The 14,259-nt window shown below is 34.5% G+C and overlaps 1 protein-coding gene across 1 annotated transcript in view; it reads left to right on the top strand.

Annotated features, from left to right (window-relative positions):
* Nucleotides 1-4,479: 4,479 nt before the first annotated feature.
* Nucleotides 4,480-14,259, top strand: part of rgs14a (regulator of G protein signaling 14a) — a 15,553-nt gene continuing 5,773 nt past the window's right edge. The window contains exons 1-12 of the mRNA XM_016576188.1: nucleotides 4,480-4,596; nucleotides 6,206-6,227; nucleotides 6,372-6,538; nucleotides 7,526-7,618; nucleotides 7,945-8,088; nucleotides 8,334-8,501; nucleotides 9,752-9,830; nucleotides 11,063-11,166; nucleotides 11,729-11,944; nucleotides 13,002-13,075; nucleotides 13,390-13,516; nucleotides 13,624-13,705. Coding sequence (XP_016431674.1) covers nucleotides 4,552-4,596; nucleotides 6,206-6,227; nucleotides 6,372-6,538; nucleotides 7,526-7,618; nucleotides 7,945-8,088; nucleotides 8,334-8,501; nucleotides 9,752-9,830; nucleotides 11,063-11,166; nucleotides 11,729-11,944; nucleotides 13,002-13,075; nucleotides 13,390-13,516; nucleotides 13,624-13,705 — 1,321 coding nt within the window. The 5' untranslated portion in view covers nucleotides 4,480-4,551. The remainder of the gene's footprint in view (nucleotides 4,597-6,205; nucleotides 6,228-6,371; nucleotides 6,539-7,525; nucleotides 7,619-7,944; nucleotides 8,089-8,333; nucleotides 8,502-9,751; nucleotides 9,831-11,062; nucleotides 11,167-11,728; nucleotides 11,945-13,001; nucleotides 13,076-13,389; nucleotides 13,517-13,623; nucleotides 13,706-14,259) is intronic.

Below are 14,259 nucleotides of genomic sequence, written 5' to 3'. Positions count from 1 at the left end.
ATAAAGTCAGAACTATGAGAAAAAAGTCTGAATTATGTGGTTAAAAAAACTAATTAGAATTCCGAGATATAAACATTCAATTGTGAAAAAAAAGTTTATATCTTGCAATTATTTTTTTTTTTTCAGAATTCTGTGTTTACATCTCAGAATTGCGAGAAAAAGTGATAATTGTGAAATGCAAAATACATTGTGCAGGTTCTCTGCTGTATTTCTACCTATAGGTCCATCACAGTCCAAACATTTAGACTGTTGACATGCTTTAGGTTGTCCAATGCCTTCACCTACCGAGAGAGAAAAAGATGATACAATATATTGGATATAGTATTAACCTCACAAAATTTAAAAATGAAAATCATGTTCGTTTTCTTTTATCACATGACAGTTGGTAATAGGAGTGAACTTTCATAACCTGAAGAACTGATCATTTATTTCCAATGTTTCTTGATTATCTCTTCTTACTTGTATTTTATCGTAAAATAAAAAAAATGACAGTTTCTTACTGACAATATCCTGATTATCCTGAGACACTTTCATTTCTGATATTATCTTCCAGGAAGTGACATTATTTTGGTGGGAAAACTATGGCACAAGCATCAGTATGTATTAGTGATTTCTGTGATTGTTGTGAATTACAGTTAGTCAGTTAGTTCGTATTGTAGTTATTTCATAAAGTTCATGGTTCAAAACATGGTTAAAAAATATAAAGATTAACTTTAAAAATGGCCATCCTCATGTAAGCTAACTCCCTCACCATTGTCTTTATTGTTAACTAAAACTGAAACTAAAACCATTAAAAGCATATTTATTATTTGAAAAAAAAAAAAAAACTTAAAGTCCCCATGAAATCAAAATTAAAGTTTTTTGTGTGCTAGTATCAATATGTTAGTCTTAAGTCACGATAGCACGGAGCGGATCACATGCGCAGACCACAAAATGTATCGGAGCTATTTGAATTCTACACAGAATGCTATATTTTATAGCAATGTGGATGAGATTGTGGCTGGCATACCCTGTCAAATGCGGCTTTAACGGAGCTCAACGGCTCTGAAGTCTGAACGGCTCTAGCCCAAGCTGTGATTTAAACGAACGCTATTGGCTATTTTAAAAAGGGGCGGGGCTGCTTTATATGTCCCGCCCTGTCTTTCTGTTTCAGTTAAAATGACGTCAACACATAGAGTAACGCTGCGTGTTTCTAAGCATTTCAGGGGACCTTTAACTGAAATAAAATAAAATATTAAAAAACCTGAAAAAAAACAAAACAAGGCACTACTAATTTTTCAGTTAAGCTAAAGTATTAAAATAACTAAAACTAAATAAGCAAAAACTAAAATTAATAAACATATATTGACATATATTTTGTAAAAATATAAAAAAACTAATAAAATGACAAAAAACAACAAAATGAATAAAACTTTCACTAAAATGAAAATGAAAACAGAAAATAAATGCCTCTCACTCACTGAGCAATAGCAAACTTCAGGGTATGGTTTCATTTTATCAGACATGATGGAAACCATTCTGCCATCTTGTCATTGTGTAAAGTACTGTATGTTAAAGCTATAATTAATAAAGCTGAAGTGTCAGAGCAGAGCATATTGAAATACTCACAGAGATGAAGACAGACGGTGATGAGCAGAGTTCTGCTAAACACTCTCATGATCGCTTGTCTTGACATGAGACGAAGATGATTCAAAAATTCAAAATCAAGACACATACATGGGAGTTTTATGTTATTTGACATCTGCACTTAGTTTTTTCTCACTTAAATTATAACATATTTTTCCCATTTTTAAGAAACTAATAACATATAAATAAATAAATAAATAGTGTAGGATTTACTTTAACAAATTAACAATTTTCACTCAGGAATTATAAATTATAAATTCCACAAACAGCAAGTAACATTGAATTAAAAGTGAAATTTTAGTATTATTAGTATTTAGTATACAATAGTATTCAGTATATTAGTATATAGTATTTTCTTGTAAAACATACTCAAATAATCTTTATATACATTATATTTAAATTTAATTTACAACAAAGAATAATTTTTACAATACAGGAACTTCTATGAAGTAAAGATCGCTGTGTTCATGTTTAATTTTATTACAAATGTTATTAAAACTAAATTTAATCCTAAATGACACACACATTCTCTCTTTAATAGAAAAATAACTAAAATGCAAATAAAATATATTTAGAAAGTCTTTTACCTGATATTTTATGGTTGTATGTTTCAGATGTGTCAGGAGTGAATGTCTCTGACAGGAGAGCTCTGTTGGACATATATTTACACACAGATATGCACACAGATAATCATGCAAATCGCCTCAGGCCTCTGACTATTTTGCTTACAGTAATGCACGCAGGATTCTAGAGCTGTTGAATATATGACAGAAACTGTTTGTATATCCGCGTTTCATTTGACATGTACATTTAGTTTGTTTCAAAACCATTTGTAATAAAATTAAAAATATAATTTCATTTCTATATCTTTATTTACTCCATAGAATAGAAGCTGTGTTGTGTACTAATCTAGAAAGTATTATATTATAATTAAAAAAGTTATGCTAGGCATTTGTATTCAGTATCAATATAATATACATAAAATAATATACATAAAACCTCTTGTATGCTTAAACTTTTTAAACTTTTACAACTGTATAAAGAAATAACAAACCTAATACAAAAAAGACTGCCATCAGATGGCATACATAAACCATCAAATGCACTATACACACTAAAAACATTAAACATTGCCAAGCTATGAACTGCAATAAATCATTTCTGTTTGTTGGTTTGTTTTTTTGTTTAAAGCACACTGCTGTGTACAGCTCATGTAAATCAACCGAGCAGGCCAAAAAACACATTTTAATCACCACAATATACCGTTAATGTTAAGTACAAAATGGCACCTAATAGAGGAAATGTTACCAAGTTTGACTGTAAATAAACACAGTATCATATTTCAAAAATTTAATACCATGATCTGAGCAACTAAATAAAAAAATGCTTTTAAAAACAAAGAGTTTTTAGCAAGCACTGTAAAAATATGCCCATATAAAGATCTTGTAAAAATAAATAAAGAAAATTAAATTACATTTATTCTGACTTAGCAACCGGTCAGGTTAGGTCAAAGAACCTCATGTAGCTTTCTGAAGCCAACAGGGGGAGATATGCACTTTCTGTATAATTTGGATCCAGAATTAGCTAATTTAATTTAATTTAATTTAATTTAATTTACTTTCTGCGCAGAGTCTATTTTTGCTGCACCGATCACGCTCAATTAAAGTGAGAGCACACTTTTGTTGGACTAAATAAATATGAATTCACAAAGATTTACCCAATGTTATTAAATTGTACATAGGCTATATATCAGATTATTTTATTTACAAGTTTCATGTTTGTGTTTATCCCGTTTTTTCCCCCGTTGCATCTGAAAATTACTTTCAGAAACATTTTTTTTTTCAAAGCAGCCCACCACCCCCCCAGAGACGCACACTGTCTCTGGTGTTCTCGACTGCAGGTATTATGATGGCAATTAGAGGTTTAAGCCAAAGCTTCTCTCGGCTGGCCAGAGGAGCATCTTTACAGATAAAATTCAGCAAGAGTCGCGTGTTGATGAAGATGCGCTCGAGCTCGTCCCAGGTGAGCGGGCAGGTGGATAACAATTATGTTTTATAGGATGATGAAAATCTGCATGAATTCAAACGCATTTGGTTACATTTATTGTAATTTAAAAAAAAAAAGAATCTCTCTCTATATACACACACACACACACACACACACACACTTAATATATTTTTACAACTTATGTTTTTTTTATTTTTTATTATTGTCCATGTATTATTTTAGCCCCAAATTTCTCAAATGGTTTTTGCATTTTGTTTCTTATTAACAGAGAATCTGTTACATAAGCTAAGCAAAATTGTTAAAGTTCAAACCATAATATTCTGATAACTTCCTCTGACCTGACAGTGATCATAATATCATGTTTGTAGTTTATTAATTAATTAATTTATTAAATAAATCTGTCTGCTCTGATTAACTGCACGTGTGACATCACAGTATGACAAATGCTGTGAAAAATATTGCTTAATTTCTGTCCACATGAAAGGACGTGGACATTTCATTGTGCAAGTTTTCAGGCCTGTTGTGCTGGTTTTCATACTATGCTTTAATAACCAAGAAACTGGTGGTTTTACTGGCTGTTTAAGTACATTTGTGGCTCCTAATGGGTTGAGGTAATCCACCGTGTTTGGTTAGCCTACTTGATTCTCTCATTTGTTCATTTAAGTTTCATTTAAGTGGATAAGCGCAGTGGGTGGGCCATAGCGTAGTTCTCATATCACACAAAGGGTTGCTTACATTCAAAAAAAGGGTTTAGTCAGAGTAACCACAGTTCCTCTTGTGGTGTGTTGCTATGGTAAGACTTCCCTTTGAAACAGGAAATGACAGAGCTGTAAGAAGTGTAGCAGCGTAGCTGTTGAGGGAAACGGTTTAGATAGACGTCCTTGGTGTGGGCACAGTCGACCCTACCCTGATGTGGCCATGTCCAAGAAAATGAACAATCTGGCAGTGCCAGCGGGTCAGATGGTAAGTCTGGTTCAGGCCTACTGATGGTTTTTCTCCAGCTCAGAGATGCAGCTTCACTGATTGGTTCAGTTTGATGGGTGTGTGGCAGTGTGCATATGTTAAGAGTTGTTTTATTTTAGGGTCATGATCATGCGTTTAATCTTCTGTTTAGCTTTACATCAAAATGACCATTTTGGCAATTAACACAAGATTTGATGAATTAATATTTGCAGTCCAAAAGGTGAATTCTGGTTTGTGGTGTTTAGTTGAGCATTGCAGCCATGAGAAAATTAGATTCTGGCACAATGAGATAAGTGTGCTTTGAGGAGTCTCTAATATGTTGCTGTTGATTGATTACATGTGTTGTCTTCTGGTTGGCTTGTTTAACTAGTCTTGGGCCATTTTTCTATCCACAATCAGTCAGAGGGGACTTTGCATTTGCAATTTGGTCTGTGTGTGTTTGAGGACAAAGTTGTCCCCAGAAGTTCTGCTGAATCTGATAAAGCAGCTTTGGAGAAGTCTAGGGATGTCTTCAGAGGCAAAGATGATTCATAATTGGAATTAGGTCATTGGTTCAGTTCCAGGGGAATGCGTGAACTGATAAGATGCATAGCTTGAATGCAATGTAAATTGCTTAGGACAAGTGTCTGCCTAATGCACACAAGTAAACATAATACTAAAAATTCAACAATGTTTTCTTTTAAGTAAAAGGAATAGTTCACCCGAACATTAAAGTGTGCTGTAAATGTACTCACCCTCAGGCCATCCAGGATGTAGATGAGTTTGTTTCTTCATGGAAACAGATTTGGAGAAATGTCGCATTACATCACTTGTTCATCAGTGGATCCTCTGCAGTGAATGGGTGCCGTCAGAATGAGAGTCCAAACAGCTGATAAAAACATCACGATAATCTTCGATTAATCCACACAACTCCAGTCTATCAATTAACATCTTGTCAAATGAAAAGCTGCATGTTTGCAAGAAACAAATCCATCAAGATGTTTTTAACTTTAAACCAGTGAACCTCCAGTGAAAAAGTTCCTGAAGTCTGTAGTGTAATAATTAGCTTTATATCAAATTATGCTCCTTTAGATAGCCATGTAAATATATGTGCATTTAGCTATAGTTTGGGGAAAAATTCTCCCTAGAAGTGCGGTAAATCTTACAGAAATCCCTTTTTTTTTAATAAAAAAAAATGCAAAGTTATAGTTTGTAGATATTATAATTATCTTGTATAAAAGAAATATCCATGGTGTGTCTTTATTTAGATGGCTTGCCAAATTGTGTGTTTAAGAAGAAAAGCGACTGCATGATGAGCCGCTGAGAAAATCAGCATTTTGCAATCAGGTTTCCACATTGTTTCCATGGCAATGAGACTTTCAATCACACAGATGTGTGTTTGCCCAGTGGGTCAGCTGAAAGCCAACCTTTCTAATGTGACATGCTGTCGTGTCATGTCTCCTAGTGAATTTTTTAACGTCAAACACACCCATTTCCTGTGTGAATGTACAGCTCAGAAAGAAAAAAAACATGCAGCTGTTAAAATGTGATTTCCTGTGATACATGACTATGATACTACAGGCCTCCATTGATTTCATGCAAGACTGATTGTGTTTGTTTGCTCTTGCAGACCCAGGCGGTTTCTGATGGGGGTAAGTGTTATTTCTTTAAAAACGTACTGTTCTCGTCAGTCTTGTGATCCTATCACAAGTGGGTCATCCAGTGCATCATGTCAATCACTCAAACTACTTTTTTTGTGAGCATATTACTAATCTCTAACTGTCATTTCCATACAGAGCTCAACTTCAGGTTATCCAGTCATGGCAGCAGCTCCAGCCTATCAGAGAGCTCGAGCAGGTCAGGTGGTCCTCAAGGTGCTGATGGTCCAGCCAGTCGGGTAGTCAGCTGGGCGGTATGTTTCGAACGCCTGCTTGAAGACCATGTCGGTGTGCGATACTTTACCGTAAGTTTTAATGCTCCTCATCGCTATCTCTGACTGCTTTAACCCTGTAAAGCTTACTCTAAGATATCTAGTATGCATATTTCTAAGGCCTCTAAATGTTGAAAAACCTGTTGTACACAATCTACTACATGCAAATAAAAGGTATTTTAGTTTAATTGTGCAAACGTCCACCTTCAGCTTGTGGTTGACGTGTCTTTTATGCTGTGAAATTTTACTGATTTTTATGAAGTAAACGTAATAATAACTTTTATATTGTTTTGTTTTTATTAACATTACTTATTACTTTTTTTATTAACATTACTCGATTATTTAGAAAAATCAGTGAGTCTCAAATATGATCATCAGGCTTTTGAGGAATGTTTATTTGTTCATCTCGCAATCATCATTGCATGGCATTGCATTATAGGTTTTGATCATCAAACTAAGTATTTAAATGTAATCTTAATAAGACATATTATTGGAGATATAGAGTGATCACTGTTATTTATATCGTTTTATGTAAATATCTTTTACATAGTTTTAAAGATCTCATTGATTTACATTACAAGCTTCAGAATTTCTTCACTTTTTGATCATATAATTATCAGCATCTGCACCAAATTGCATATTTTTGCTCAGTTTGGGCCTTGAATAAAATTGAGGTGTTTTTTCTTCAAGTGTGAGCTCCATATTCTCGCTTATATATAATATATAGTTTCCATGAGCACGCATTCAGAGATATACCACACCATATATACAAGATTTATATCATTGTTAGGGATTGTGAGTTAAACAAACCTCTTGATTGTGCAAATGATATGAACGCTATTACTTTTCAAGAGATATGGCTTTCGCTTCTAATATAAAGGCTGGTCATGAAAAAAGGAAGCATTCATTTGCATAAACACATAATTTACACCCAGAGCTTCTGTGAATTACATGTGTGAATCATTGAAGTTTTTTTGTTTTTTCTCTTTCTTTTGGTCTGACTGCAAACGCGTCTCACAGGAGTTTCTCAAATCAGAGGTTAGTGCAGAGAATATCCTGTTCTACCAAGCCTGTGAAAAGTTCAAGAAAATCCCACCTACCAGACTGGAAGAGGTATGTGATTTTGTAAAAAAGTTTTTGACTTGAAAATTGAAAATGTTTAATGGAATTGAAAATCTAATTTATAAATCCCATTTTATAAATAGGAATCTTATTTAGACCCATTTAAACTTAAAATCCCATTTAAATGACATTTTTTGATTTTTGAAGAGTCCCAGCGTTATATCCACTAGACGTGCCATTTTTGCACATTGATTTGAGTTTGAGTGTTTGTCATCTGCATCTGCACTTTGATTCTTCTCTGTACGATCTGAATCTTCAGTCATAACTAGAAATCAAAGACAAATATCACCCTAAAACTATCGCATATCACCCATCAGCTGAAGAAAGAGGCGCGTTCCATCTACGACAGTTTTCTTTCTGAAAGCTCTCTGCATGCAGTTAATATTGACGATACGGCCCAGATGGAAGAGAGCGCCTTGGAGACACCTACACCCAACATGTTCGATAAAGCACAGGCACAGGTACGCACTAGGGGTGGGTGGTATGACAAAAATCACATGCCAATACTGTCATATAAAATTACTCATCATGGAAAGTTTTTTTTTTTTGCTGTAAATTTAATGAGAAAAAGGGATTGTATATTTAGAGACCAGGCAATGCATAAAGTTTTGGCATTGCAAATGCTTCACTTAAGTTCTGACTACAAATACTCAAAAATCTCAAATTATTTACTGTAACTGTGATTTAATTGTTTCCCCTGCCATAGATCTTCAAGCTGATGAAAATGGACAGCTACACGAGGTTTGTCCGCTCTTCGCTGTACCAGAACTGCATGCTGGCTTGTGTGGAGGGTTGTCCTCTTCCCAACATTGGAACCCCGGAGCCCAAAAGCAAAATGTACAAAAAGAGTGCAACGCCACCTAGTAACAGAAAGGTAACACATTTAAAATCCATTCAGGAGTTACTTGAGAAATTACCTAAAGTTAGGGATCATTCAATCTTTAAATATATTTTAAAGTCATTCCTGTGACACAAACCATATCCTCACAAGGCCTATCCCATATGGGGTCAGACTGTTGACTAAAGGCAAAAGGTTCTGACCAAGAGCTGACAGTAAGTCAACATGTAAAGTGACCATAAAAATTGAAACAAGGTCACGGTTATACACCAGTTCAGTCTGTTCAAATGTAATAACTACTAATTATTTCAGACATAATTCTGTGAAATATACAGTTCAGCTCTTAAAATGGATTTCTACACTACCGTTCAAAGGTATACATTTAAAATAACTGTTGTCTGTGTGAATATATTATAAAATGTAATTTATTGCTGTGATCCAAAGCTGAATTTTCAGCAGCATTACTCCAGTCTTTAGTGTCACATGAATCATGATCCTTCAGAGATCATTCTGATATGCTGATTTGCTGCTCAAGAATTTCTTTTTATTATCAATGTTGAAAACTGTTGTGCTGCTTAATATTTTTGTGGAAACGCTACACATTTCTGATTGGTAAAGCCTGTATCTTGCCAGACAAAAAACAAACAAAACAAAACAGTGCTTAACAACTTGAATCACAAAAATGTGCGTTGCTTGATGTTATTACATTGGTTGGAAATACTCAATTAAAATGGAGTGAGCTATTGAGACTAGTACAAACTTACCATCATGAAATCTAGCTTGCATGAGGAGTTAATCACATATGCATCTATATAGTAACCTACATCGAATAGACTAAACCCCAAACTTGAGCTATAAAATGCTTAATTTGACTTGATTCAGATTGTGCTGAATAGAAAGTGTTTGCATCTTGAATCAGGGCTGACAGATATCCTTTTTTTTTTTTTTTTTTCGAACAATTCTTTTTTTTTTTTTTTTTGCTCCTCTGGTTTGTTGCTTCATAATGACTATATTGCAAAATATCTGTAGTGCTTTTTCAGTATATCTTCTGTTGAGTTTAGTGTGCAGTAAAAATACTCATAATTAGTCTGACACTACTTGTGTAGTGTGAATGCTGTTAATCTGGATCCTGAAATGAATCTGCATTGCATATAGTGCAGGTGTGAGTTGTTTAAAATGGCCTAATTCGGTGAGAAAGTTTTGTCACTCCACCGTGGAATATGATGCCGTGTCAGTGAGTGAAAAAAAAAGTCCTTATATGTGTATTACTCTGTGTTTTGTAACAGAGTGTTGAGTTGAAAGTGCCCTCATCAGACAGCAAGACCAACAGAAAGAAGAGGTTAGAGAAGACAGGCTCATGGGGAGGTACAGTTTGACTCAGCACTTCTCTATCTGTGCGGTATCTTTGTGGACGACTCTGCAGTGCATGCCACCGTCTCAAAAAGAGTCGCTCTCATGAACATGCACACTTATCTTTTAAAGGGCTCATGAAATGCATTTTTAAAAGGATTTAGTTTCCTGAGGTGCACTCAGGGGGTTTTTTCCATCAAAAACAGTCATAAATGGTCATTTTATCCCTCTGATTTGAACGCTCTGTTGGAAGGGGCGTTTCTGCTGTGAGACTTCAATGTCAATGGCCACTGTTGTGAATGGCTAACATCATTGCATAAAAACTGAGCATTACATGTGGAACTCTCTCAAACTTTCTGAGTTTTTACTTTAACAGCTGTCAAGATTAACTAACTGTGAAAGGTGTTGATTATAGCATTAAATTTACATTAGATCTACTCGCGCTGCATCAAATGTGGCAGCGCTGCACTGCAGCTGAACAGTCATGTCTACTGAGCACACAATAATCACAATGAACTAATTACTGCAATCTCACAGATACTTTCAGCATAACCAACATGGTAAAAACACAATGTAAATAAGAGACTCATTGAGCAGTGTAAAGTGTCAGTTCTAAACTGAGAGTTTTGGTGAAACTGCACAAAAATCAAATCACTGAGACTCGCGCTGCTCCAGCGATTATAAAGAGAACGATCTTTGATTGCTTACTGTATATGAAATGATCACAATATAGACAACAGATGGTTTTCATGCTACTATCAGGAACAATGTGAAGTTAATCATTTAGTCGCTGGCTTGATTCACTAATGCATAAAATAAAGAATGTCTGTATATGAGCCCTTACATATTACACCGATCGCAGCTCATGATGCTTGTGAAATGCAGTTTCAGATTTTTATAATATTTCTCGAGATTCATTTATAAAGTTAGCAAAGTTTTTTTTTCACCAAAAAGATCTTCCAGGGGACATTGTGACATCACGATTCTCCCAATTTCAAATCCAGGTGTTTCAGAAGGGTAGAAAACAATTCATATTTTAAACTAGTGAGTTAGTTTTGAGTTCTGAAACTTGCAGTATGTTTTTATTGCAGTCAGTGTAGCATCTCATATGTTTAAATATCAATAACCGTTTGATTCTCCATTTCATGACCCCTTTAATGTATTTTTTTCTGTTTGCATGGTTTTCTTCTGTGTGCCTTTGAACATGAACTGTTCATAATTACGCTAACAGCATTTATGTTTCTCAGCTGACCAGTCGTATCAGCATGTGGCGGTTTCGCGTAAAGAGTCTCAGATCTCAGTGAAGTCTAACAGCAGTCTGGAGTTAGTCTCTGGATTCGGGCGAGCTGAGGTACCTACATCCAACCAAATATTCCTGCATGAACAAGATGTTGCATTTCATGAAGGGAGTGCAAGTGTGTGCAAGACTGCAAAAATATAGCACTATATTGAGTATTACAATGACATGTATTGCTGGAAAATATGAAAGGGCTAGTCCTCTTTTAAATAGCCAATAGCCATCTCAGCCAAGCAAAAGCATGATTTACTACTTGCTTTTGTTAGCTGCCCTTGTGGAGAAAAAGTACAGTTTAGCATACAATTACAATTTAGTATGTAAATAATATAGTTAATAAATATTGGCTAAAAATGGGCTAAATTGGTGACATCTGATCTCTTCTAGAAGCTGCTTCCAACTGCATGTGGCATAATAGCTAAGAGTGGAGTCATTGTTTTTGTGGACTAAAGCTTGCACATGTCCCTGTGAACAAGAAGATAATAGACTTTAACTAAAAGTCTCAAAACTATTGTTTGATTTCATTTAAGCAGTTGCAGAAAAATGTTAGAATGAAAAATTGAAAGTGTTACGTTTTAATAGTTTTTGCTCCTCAGTGAAGCGCTCGTGTCTTTGTCAGAACGAACGCTGCAATGTGGCCATCTCTGATCCAGAAGCCTTGAGTTCTGGTTCTCCTACAGCAGATAAGTACTGCTGCATCTACCTACCGGACGGGACCGCCAGCCTGGCCCCTGCCAGACCCGGCCTGAGTCTCAGAGACATGCTGAGCAGCCTGTGTGAGAAGAGAGGCTTTCCTCTGAAAGATGTTATCATCTACCTACTCGGCAAAGATAAGGTCAGTCTGGCAGCCTAAATGAGGGCAACCTATCTGCCTTCACACATTTATCTGTCCAGTGATTTCAGCATTATGCCTCAAGATCTTTAAAAATGGCAAGCATTGTCAAGTCACTTTTATTTAAATAGTGATTTATACAATGCAGATTGTTTGAAAGCAGCTTCACTTAGTTTTCAGTTATGAAAAAAATACAATTTCAGCTTTAAAGCGGCTATTAAGCTATTCAGTGTTTCATTATTTAGTCAATTCAGTGTTTTAGTTTTAAGTTCAATAATAGTGCAAAGCATTTTCACATACTTTCTCTATTATGTCTATTATATACTATATTTCTTTTTATTCCATTGCTGTAAAAACGGTCAGTTAAATTTTTTGCAAGATCTGCCCTCTTTCTGACTCTGAAGTAGCAAAAACATCTTTAAGACTTCATTATGTAAATGAGCCATGCTGTGATTGGCTAACTGCTTTGCACGCAAAATGAGTTGCAACACTGAAGTTTCTGAATACTTACAGAAGGGCTAATTTAGTATCATTGAGATAATATTACTGTTTTATTAATATTTCGAGTTAGTTTTGATTTAGATTTTCTCTGTTTTTAATTGTAAAGTTTTAGTATTTTTTTAATATATCTATGCCATTTTTATTTCAGTTTTAGTTATTAGTTAGCAAAGATAAACTAAATAAAAATAATAAGTTTTACATTAGTAAGTCTTTTTTTTTCTTTTAAATATTTTATCAGTTAAAGTTTATTTTATTTAAATAGTTTTATGGTTTTGGTATTAATTAACTGTAATAACATGCTGTTGTTTTCAATATTTATTTATTTATTTTTGGCAAATGGCCACAGCTGAAACACTCTTAAAATATTTCCTCACGTAAAGGTACAACTCTTTTTGGCTGAATTGGAGAACTAATAAGTTTCATTATTATATTATATTATATTACAGTATATTTGTCTTCTGAGCTTTTTAATGCACCAGTGTTAAGAGTATATTCATGAGCTAGGTTTTTTACCATCGTATTTGTGTGGATAATGAATAATGTGTTTGCTTCTCGATAGCCTCTTTCTCTGGATCAGGACAGTTCTGTTTTTGGAGATCAGCAGCTCACTTTGGAGCTCAAAGTTACATTTGCGTGAGTCACACATACTGTACGCACACATATCATAGAAGATCTCATAAACACAATAGTTTAAAATAAACATTAAATCACTAAAATACAGTAATACCTCGTTAACATTATTAAGGATACACCAACATGTTATCTAGGCCAATATATTGGCTAATATTTGGCTGTTTTGATGATAATAGCATCAGCTAATAACAATACCCAATGGTTGTTTCTGTAAACATTTATTTTATTTCTAGTCTAAATTTTTATGGTTCTAGTTTTACTTACCTATCACAGCCCTGGTGCTCAGATATGCTGACAGGTTTGTTTGTGTGCAGGTTGGATATTGTGTTTTCAGGAAGAACGTTAGGAATCATAGCAAAGTCTAGTAAGAATTTGGGTGATGCGCTTTCTGCTGTCCTACAGAAACACCAACTACGACCTCAGGATGTGCAGGTTACTCTGGTGCGTAAACGCTTTATCCCACATGTCAAAATGGTGTGAGACATGGTGAACAGTGAGAGTTTTGTGAACATACGGAGTATATGAAATGAAACTCTTTCTTATTCCAGAGTGGCTCAAATGAACCTCTAAACATGAGCACAGATGTGTTTCGTCTAGCCAGCAAAACGGTGCATTTGGACAAAGTTAAAGGTGCGTTATTATCAATTGTCAGTTTAAATTGATAAATCGATTTAAGCTTAAATTTTAAATTAGGCACAATTTATATTGATCTACAAAACAAATGCATTTCATATATTTAATAATAAAATTAAACTTAAATAGAAATAAATTAGGGCTGTCAATCGATTAAAATGTTTAATCTAATTAATCACACCCTTTTCTGTGATTAATCGCGATTAATCGCACACTTCATGAAATTAAGCATAGACCATTTATCTTGTTTCAAATGTTTATTTTGTCATCATTTGCTATATCCAGCAAAGTAAACCAAAAGATTGAAGGGTGATTCTCAAAAATCTGTATTTTCTGCAAGCTTTTTTCAAGATAAATTTAGATGTCTTTCCAAAAAAAGGACACTTAGAAACTCCAAAAGAACACCAAAGAACCAAATGATATAAGGAGCCCATATAAGCACATATGAAAGGAAAAAAATCAGAATTTTATAGTGTGTGTACAGTGCAACACCAAAGAGCTTTTTTACATTTTAGAGAAGCCAAGTTGCGATACCGAACAGGACCACATGG

The sequence above is a fragment of the Sinocyclocheilus rhinocerous genome, unplaced genomic scaffold, assembly GCF_001515625.1.
Source record: "Sinocyclocheilus rhinocerous isolate Xijiao unplaced genomic scaffold, SAMN03320098_v1.1 scaffold4219, whole genome shotgun sequence".
NCBI lineage: Eukaryota > Metazoa > Chordata > Actinopteri > Cypriniformes > Cyprinidae > Sinocyclocheilus > Sinocyclocheilus rhinocerous.
This window is presented reverse-complemented; position numbering and strand designations above follow the sequence as displayed.